This window comes from Leucoraja erinacea, unplaced genomic scaffold (genome assembly GCF_028641065.1).
Source record: "Leucoraja erinacea ecotype New England unplaced genomic scaffold, Leri_hhj_1 Leri_704S, whole genome shotgun sequence".
NCBI lineage: Eukaryota > Metazoa > Chordata > Chondrichthyes > Rajiformes > Rajidae > Leucoraja > Leucoraja erinaceus.
This window is the reverse complement of record NW_026576624.1, coordinates 42,232-51,592: the sequence shown is the minus strand read 5'-3', so window position 1 is coordinate 51,592 and position 9,361 is coordinate 42,232. Positions and strand designations below refer to the sequence as shown.

Sequence of the window (9,361 nt, the reverse complement as noted above, 5' to 3'; positions counted from 1 at the left end):
AGGCGATTGGCTGAGGCCGGGCGCTCTCCCCGGGCTCCCATTGGCGGATGGTGAAGGGGGCGGGGCGGCGCGACCCCGGATGTGATTGAGCGTCGGCGGAGCGGAGTAGGGAGAGGAGCGAGGATGCTGATCAAAGTGAAGGTGATGGCGGCGCCCCAGTCACGGTCCCCCCCCCCCCCCCCCCCCCCCCCCACCACCCTGCGCCTCCTTCATACCCCCCCCCACCCCGCGGGGCCCGCGCACCCCTAAACCACCCCCCCCCCCCCATCCACGGGTACGCGCCCCCTCTCCTCGCCGGTGCGCGCTGCTAAACCTTTCCCTGCAGATGCGCCCCCCCCCCCCCCATTCATCAGCGCAGGTAACACCCCCCCCCTCTCACACCCCATCAGCCCCCTCTTCTTCTCTCCCCTCCTCTTCCCCCTTCCCCCCCCCCTCCCCTCCCCCCTCCCTCCACCCCCCCCCCCCCCCCCCCTCCACAGCAAGCAAATCACCCCATCTCCCTCTTTCCCACAGTTATGCACTTCACCACTTCCCCCATTACCCCATGTTATGTACCACCCCCCCCCCCCCCCGGTTACGCAATTACAGCAGTGGGGACGCACCCCATAACCCCCTATGGTATCTGCCCCTTACCCTCTTCCCCTGGACACCCAGACTTTTCAACCCTCTCCCCTCCCATACCTTCCCACATATCTATCATCATACAACTGCCACCTCCGCCCCCCCCCCCTCTCCCCCTCTCCCTCTCCCCCTCCCTCTCCCCCTCCCCCCCCTCCCCCAAGATTTGTGGAATTCGCTGCCTCAGAAGGCAGTGGAGGCCAATTCACTGGATACATTCAAAAGAAAGTTAGATAGAGCTCTTAGGGCTAGAGGAATAACGGGATATGGTGAAAAGGCAGGATCGGGGTACTGATTAGACATAGAAACATAGAAATTAAGTGCAGGAGTAGGCCATTCGGCCCTTCGAGCCTGCACCGACATTCAATATGATCATGGCTGATCATCCAACTCAGTATCCCGTACCTGCCTTCTCTCCATACCCCCTGATCCCCTTAGCCACAAGGGCCACATCTAACTCCCTCTTAAATATAGCCAATGAACTGGCCTCAACTACCCTCTGTGGCAGAGAGTTCCAGAGATTCACCACTCTCTGTGTGAAAAAAGTTCTTCTCATCTCGGTTTTTAAAGGATTTCCCCCTTATCCTTAAGCTGTGACCCCTTGTCCTGGACTTCCCTAACATCGGGAACAATCTTCCTGCATCTAGCCTGTCCAACCCCTTAAGAATTTTGTAAGTTTCTATAAGATCCCCTCTCAATCTCCTAAATTCTAGAGAGTATAAACCAAGTCTATCCAGTCTTTCTTCATAAGACAGTCCTGACATCCCAGGAATCAGTCTGGTGAACCGTCTCTGCACTCCCTCTATGGCAATAATGTCCTTCCTCAGATTTGGAGACCAAAACTGTACGCAATACTCCAGGTGTGGTCTCACCAAGACCCTGTACAACTGCAGTAGAACCTCCCTGCTCCTATACTCAAATCCTTTTGCAATGAAAGCTAACATACCATTCGCTTTCTTTACTGCCTGCTGCACCTACATGCCTACCTTCAATGACTGGTGTACCATGACACCCAGGTCTCGCTGTATCTCCCCCTTTCCCAATCGGCCACCATTTAGATAATAGTCTGCTTTCCCGTTTTTGCCACCAAAATGGATAACCTCACATTTATCCACATTATACTGCATCTGCCAAACATTTGCCCACTCACCCAGCCTATCCAAGTCACCTTGCAGTCACCTAGCATCCTCCTCACAGCTAACACTGCCCCCCAGCTTAGTGTCATCCGCAAACTTGGAGATATTGCCTTCAATTCCCTCATCCAGATCATTAATATATATTGTAAATAGCTGGGGTCCCAGCACTGAGCCTTGCGGTACCCCACTAGTCACTGCCTGCCATTGTGAAAAGGACCCGTTTACTCCTACTCTTTGCTTCCTGTTTGCCAGCCAGTTCTCTATCCACATCAATACTCAACCCCCAATGTCTTGTGCTTTAAGTTTGTATACTAATCTCTTATGTGGGACCTTGTCGAAAGCCTTCTGGAAGTCCAGATACACCACATCCACTGGTTCTCCCCTATCCACGCTACTAGTTACATCCTCGATAAATTCTATAAGATTCGTCAGACATGATTTACCTTTCGTAAATCCATGCTGACTTTGTCCAATGATTTCACCACTTTCCAAATGTGCTGCTATCCCATCTTTAATAACTGATTCTAGCAGTTTCCCTACTACCGATGTTAGACTAACTGGTCTGTAATTCCCCATTTTCTCTCTCCCTCCCTTCTTAAAAAGTGGGGTTACGTTTGCTACCCGCCAATCTTCAGGAACTACTCCAGAATCTAAAGAGTTTTGAAAGATTATTACTAATGCATCCACTATTTCTGGAGCTACTTCCTTAAGTACTCTGGGATGCAGCCTATCTGGCCCTGGGGATTTATCGACCTTTAATCCATTCAATTTACCCAACACGACTTCCCGGCTAACCTGGATTTCACTCAATTCCTCCAACTCCTTTGACCCGCGGTCCCCTGCTATTTCCGGCAAATTATTTATGTCTTCCTTAGTGAAGACGGAACCAAAGTAGTTATTCAATTGGTCCGCCATATCCTTGTTCCCCATGATCAACTCACCTGTTTCTGACTGCAAGGGACCTACATTTGTTTTAACTAATCTCTTTCTTTCTTTTCACATTGTGGATGATCAGCCATGATCACATTGAATGGCGGTGCTGGCTCGAATCTACTCCTGCACCTATTGTCTATTGCCTCATTGAAACTTACCGACTAGTGAAAGGCCTGGATAGAGTGGATGTGGAGAGGAAGTTTCTACTTTTGGGAAACAGAGGGCACAGCCTCAGAATTAAAGGATGTTCCTTTAGGGAGGAGATGAGAAGGAATTTCTTTAGTCAGAGAGTGGTGAATCTGTGGAATTCTTTGCCACAGACGGCTGTGGAAGCCAAGTCAATGGATATTTTTAAAGCCGAGATAGAGAGATTCTTGATTAGTACGGGTGTCAGGGTTTACGGGGGAGAAGACAAGAGAATGGGGTTAGGAGGGAGAGATAGATCTGCCATGATTGAATGGCAGAGTAGACTTGATGGGTTGAATGGCCTAATTCTGCTCCTATCACTTATGATCTTATTACCGTAAGAAATCTGAAGAAGGGTCCCGACCCTAAAGGACACCCGTCCTTTATCTCCAGAGATGCTGCCTGACCCGCTGAGTTACTGCAGCGCTTTGTGTCTATCTAACCCATAAATCTGCACATCTTTGGATTGTGGGAGGAAACCGGAGCATCCGGATAAAACCTACGCGGTCACGGTGAAAACGTGCAAACTCTGCACTGACAGCATCCGTGGTCAGGATCGGACCCGGGTCTGTGACGCTGAGAAGCAGCTACTCTACCGTTGTGCTACTGTGCCACCCAAAATAGTCTGATGGCTAGGGAAGAAGCTGCTCCCGAACCTGGACGTTACAGCCGTCTGTGGTAAAGACTGGATAGACTCGGCTTGTACTCGCTAGAATTTAGGAGATTGAGAGGGGATCTTATAGAAACTTACAAAATTCTTAAGGGGTTGGACAGGCTAGATGCAGGAAGATTGTTCCCGATGTTAGGGAAGTCCAGGACAAGGGGTCACAGCTTAAGGATAAGGGGGAAATCCCTTAAAACCGAGATGAGAAGAACTTTTTTTCACACAGAGAGTGGTGAATCTCTGGAACTCTCTGCCACAGAGGGTAGTTGAGGCCAGTTCATTGGCTATATTTAAGAGGGAGTTAGATGTGGACCTTGTGGCTAAGGGGATCAGGGGGTATGGAGAGAAGGCAGGTATGGGATACTGAGTTGGATGATCAGCCATGATCATATTGAATGGCGGTGCAGGCTCGAAGGGCCGAATGGCCTACTCCTGCACCTAATTTCTATGTTTCTATGTTTACAGTTTTCATGCTCCTGTACCTTCTTCCCAATGACAGGAGTGAAATGAGAGCGTGGCCAGGATGGTGTGGGTCTCTGACGATGCTGGCTGCTTTTCCAGCAACCCCTGCAGCTCTCACCAACTTCTACAGAAGCACCGTAGAAAGCATTTTATCAGGATGCATTTTATCAGGATGCATCACTGCTTGGTTTGGCGACAGCTCCATCCAAGACCGCAAGAAATCGCAGCAAATTGTGGACCCAGCCCAGACCATCACACAAACCAACCTCCCTTCCATTGACTCCATTTATACCTCACGCTGCCTCGGCAAGGCCAGCAGCATAATCAAGGACCAGTCTCAACCTGGTCACTCCCTCTTCTCCCCTCTCCCATCGGGCAAAAAGTACAGAAGTGTGAAAATACACACCTCCAGATTCAGGGGCAATTTCTTCCCAGCTGTGATCAGGCAACTGAACCATCCTACCACAACCAGAACTACTATCTACCTCATTGGTGACCCTTGGACTATCTTTGATCGGACTTTACTGGCTTTACCTTGCACTAAACGTTATTCCATGATCATGTATTTGTACACTGTAAATAGCTCGATTGTAATCGTGTATTGTCTTTCTGCTGACTGGTTAGCATGCAACACAAGCTTTTCACTGTACATGCGTGACAATCAAGTGACCTCCCTCTTGCTTTTCCTTTACAGACGCTGACTGGGAAGGAGATTGAGATCGACATTGAGCCCACTGACAAGGTGAGCGAGATCTTGTCCTTCCGTCGTAAGGATCAGAACCGCGGGAAGCCATTCGGCCCCTTACCTTTGCCCTCCCCCTTGCTCATAAGTTCCAGGATCAAAATTAGGCCATTCAATCATGGCTGATCTATCTCTCCCTCCAAACCCCATTCTCCTGCCTTCTCCCCATAACCCCTGACACCCGCACTGATCAAAAATCTATCTACCTCTGCCTTAAAAATATCCATTGACTTGACCTCCACAGCCTTCTGTGGCAATGAATTCCTCAGATTCACCACCCTCTGGTTGAAGAAATTCCTCCTCATCTCCTTCCTGAAGGAACGTCCTTTAATTCTGAGGCTGTGATCTCTAGTCCTAGACTCTCCCACTAGTGGAAACATCCTCTCCACATCCCTGGGTGTATGGAGGTGACCTGTGACCTGTCTCTGTTTCCCCATCCCCCCGACATCCTCCCCCCTCCTCCCCTTCCTCCTCTCCCCCCCTCTCTGTCCCCTCCCCCTCTCTCCCCCCTCCCCTCCCCCCCTCTCTCTCTCCCCCTCCCTACACTCTCCCCACTCCTCTCTCCCCCCTCTACCTCTACCTCCCCCTCTACCTACTCTCTACCCCCCTCTACCTCTCCCCCCCTCTACCTCTACCCCCCTCTCACCTCTCCCCCCCTCTACCTCTCACCCCCCTACCTCTCACCCCTCCCCCCCCCCCCCCTACCCCCCCCTCCCCCTCTCTCCCCTCCTCCCTCTCTACCCTCCCCCTCATCCTCCTCCTCCCCGCCCCCTCTCTCCCCCCTCCCCTCCCCCCTCTTTCCCCCCCCTCCCTCTATTCTCACCCCTCCCCCTCTCTGTCCCCTCCCCCTCCTCTCTCCCCCCCTCTACCTCTCTCTCCCCTCTACCTCTCTCCCCCCTCCCCCCCCCTCCCCTCCCCTCCCCCTCCAGGTGGAGAGGATCAAAGAGCGAGTGGAGGAGAAAGAGGGGATCCCCCCACAGCAACAGCGCCTCATCTACAGCGGCAAACAGATGTGAGTGGGGGTTGGGGGGAGGGGAAGAAAGTTGGGGGAAGGAGGGAGACTTTTGTGGGGGGAGGAAGTTGGTGGGGCAGGGGTGATTTGTGCGGGGGGGGGGGGGGAGATGTGTGTGGGGGATGAGTGTGTGGGATGTTCGGGGGGGGGGGGGGTGGTTATATACAGAGTAACAGATCCCTGGGGTGGCACAGCGCTAGAGTTGCTGCCTCACAGCGCCAGAGGCCCGGGTTCCGTCCTGACCACGGGTGCTGTCTGTACGGAGTTTGCCCGTTTTCCCTGTGACCACGTGGGGTTTCTCCCAGTGCTCCGGTTTCCTCCCGCACTCCAAAGACGTGCAGGTTTTTGTGGGTTAATTGGCTTCGGTGAAAAAATTGTAAATTGCCCCTAGCGTGTGTCGGATAGTGATAGTGTACAGGTCGATCGCAGGACGGCGCAGGCTCGGTGGGCCGAAGGGCCTATTTCCACGCTGCAACTTCCCGAAAGTAATGTCTAGAGGACATAGGTTTAAGGTGGGGGGGGAGGGGGGGGTGGAAGATTTAATATGAACCTGAGGGGGATTTTTTTCACACAAACGGGGGTGGGTGTGTGGAACGAGCTGCCGGAGGAGGTAGTTGAGGCTGGAACTATCCCAACGTTTAAGAAACATTTGGACAAGCACATGGGAATAGGACAGGTTTGGAGGGATTTGGGACAAGCGCAGGCAGGTGGGACGAGTGTAGATGGGGCATGTTGGTCGGCGTGGGCAAGTTGGGCCGAAGGGCCTGTTTCCACACTGTGTCTCCAAAGTGAAATCTAAAGCTGTGGTGGAACAAGGTGGACCTCGATTAACACCCCTCCTTCCTCACCCCCCTCCCCCCCCCCCCAACCTCCCCTCCTTCCTTCCCTCTCCTTCCTCCCCACCCCCAGGAACGATGAGAAGACAGCAGCAGACTACAAGATACAAGGAGGCTCCGTACTGCACCTGGTCCTAGCCTTGAGAGGAGGGTTTCTATGACCCACATTGAACACCGCGGAGAGGAGGGGAGGGGGGGGAGGTAACGCATCCCCCACCTGGCACGCCCCCCCTCCCTCCCCCCCCCCCCCCCCCCCCACCCTCCCTCTGCGCTAAACCCCACTCGCCAGAAAAAGTCGGCGTTTAGAACTATTCTTCGTTCAGTCAATGTGCGTTGACATTTATTTCCCCCTCACCACGTTATATACACGCGCGCCCACCTTTTTCTCTCTCCCCCCCCCCCCCCCCCCCGAGAGCCTTGGAGCGCGTTCAGCTTCACCCCTCGTCCCACCCCCCTCCCCCCTCCTATCAGAATGCATAGGGAGGTTTGTTAAGGGGGGTGGGCAGTAGTATTTTCACCTGGGGGGGGGGGGGGTGGGGTGGGGGCAAGGGATAACAAACATTAAACTGACTGTGTTGTGCTTCCTTGATTCTGCCATCTTGTTGCATTTCATTCAATGATAGTCGATGGTGCTTCTTATTGTCACAAATGTTAATTGTTAACACAGGGAATTTATTTTCTGTCCCGTTACTTGTCACGTGTACCGAGGTACGGTGGAAAGCTTTTTGAACTGGACTCGCAGCACCGGAGACCCAAGTTCGATCCGGGATAGCGAGCAACAAAAAGCTTTTCACTGATTTGAGGAAGGACATTCCCCAAATTTGAGGAAGGACATTCTTGCTATTGAGGGAGCCCAGCGTAGGTTCACCAGGTTAATTCCCGGGATGGCGGGATTGTCATATGCTGAGAGAATGGAGCGGCTGGGCTTGTACACTCTGGAGTTTAGAAGGATGAGAGGGTATCTCATTGAAACATATAAGATTGTTAAGGGCTTGGTCACGCTAGAGGCAGGAAACATGTTCCCGATGTTGGGGGAGTCCAGAACCAGGGGCTACACAGTTTAAGAATAAGGAGCAAGCCATTTTGAACGGAGACAAGGAAACACTTTTTCTCACAGAGAGTGGTGAGTCTGTGGAATTCTCTGCCTCAGGGCGGTGGAGGCCGGTTCTCTGGATGGTTTCAAGAGAGAGCTAGATAGGGCTCTTAAAAATAGCGGAGTCAGGAGATATGGAGAGAAGGCAGGAACGGGGTACTGATTGGGGATGATCAGCCATGATCACGTTGAATGGCGGTGCTGGCTCGAAGGGCCGAATGGCCGACTCCTACACCTATTGTCTATTGTCACTGTACTTCAGTACACGTGACAGTAAACCAGACTGAACTGGTCTGGTGGACGAGCAGGGGCCGGAAAGACTGTGGCCGTTTCCCCCCCCCACCCCCCAGGCCGGCCATCCGCCGGGTCCCGCGGACACCATCGGCAACTTCCTCCTGCAGGCCGCCATCTATCGTGTCTCCCGTTCGACCACGTGATTCAGCGGTGCGTTTAATGTCGCATGTACAAAGTCCGAGGAAGCGTCCAGAGGAGATTTACGAGAATGATCCCAGGAATGAGTGGGCTAACATATGGTGAGCGTTTGATGGAACTGGGCCTGTACTCGCTGGAGTTTAGAACGATGGGAGTGGGAAGGGGGGGGGGGGGGGGGGGGGGGGACCTCATAGAGATTTAGCGAATAGTGAAACTCCTGGATAGAGTGGATGTGGACAGGATGTTTCCACTAGTGGGAGAGTCAAGGACCGGAGCCTCAGTGTAAAAGGACGTTCCTTTCGGAAGGAGATGAGGGGGAATTTCTTTATTCACAGGGTGGTGAATCGAATTCATTGCCACAGACAGCTGTGGAGGCCAAGTCGATGGATATTTTTGGCAGAGAGATAGATTCTCGATTAGTACGGGTATCAGGGGTTATATGGGGAGAAGGCAGGAGAATGGGGTCAGGAGGGAGAGCCCCATCGCCCGGTGGGGTAACAACATCGGAGGCCTGGATCGCCTCAGCGCAGAGGGAGAATAAGGAGGGGAAGAGAGAGTGACTTTAAGACTTTTGCCTCCATCACAGTGAGGAGGTGCCTGGTGAACTCACTGTGGTGGAAGTTAAGTTGTGTTTATTGTGTGTTTTGTTGTTTATTATTATATGTATGACTGCAGGCAACAAAATTTTGTTCAGACCAAAAGGTCTGAATGACAAATAAAGGAATCTAATCTAATCTAATCTAAGAATGGCGGAGTAGACTTGATGGGCCGAATGGCCTAATTCTTCTCCTATCACCATAAGCAAATAATTTTCTTACAGTTATAGAGTAAAATAGTCATACAGCGTGGAAACAGGCCCTTCGGCCTGACTTGCTCATGCCGACCAACATGTCCCATCTACACTAGTCCCACCTGCCTGCGTTTGGCCCGTATCCCTCTAAACCCGTCCTATCCATGTACCTGTCTAAATGTTTCTTAAACGTTGCGATAGTCCCAGCCTCAACTACCTCCTCCGGCAGCTCGTTCCATACACCCACCATCCTCTGTGTGAAAACGTTACCCCTCGGATTCCTATTAAATCTTTCCCCCTTCACCTTAAACCGATGTCCTCTGGTTCTCGATTCCCCTACTCTGGGCAAGAGACTCTGTGCATCTACCCGATCTATTCCTCTTCTGCGCTCCAAGGAATAGAGACCCAGCCTGCTCAACCTCTCCCTGTAGCTCAGACCCTCGAGTCCTGGCAACAT

The 9,361-nt window shown here is 52.3% G+C and overlaps 1 protein-coding gene across 1 annotated transcript; it reads left to right on the top strand.

Moving 5' to 3' along the window:
* The first annotated feature begins 37 nt into the window (after window positions 1-37).
* Window positions 38-8,973, top strand: LOC129694548 (NEDD8). The gene is made up of 4 exons (XM_055631275.1): window positions 38-141; window positions 4,694-4,741; window positions 5,671-5,753; window positions 6,663-8,973. Exons 1-4 carry the CDS (start codon window positions 124-126, stop codon window positions 6,748-6,750), a joined length of 237 nt encoding a protein of 78 aa, XP_055487250.1. The 5' UTR covers window positions 38-123; the 3' UTR covers window positions 6,751-8,973.
* Window positions 8,974-9,361: the final 388 nt, after the last annotated feature.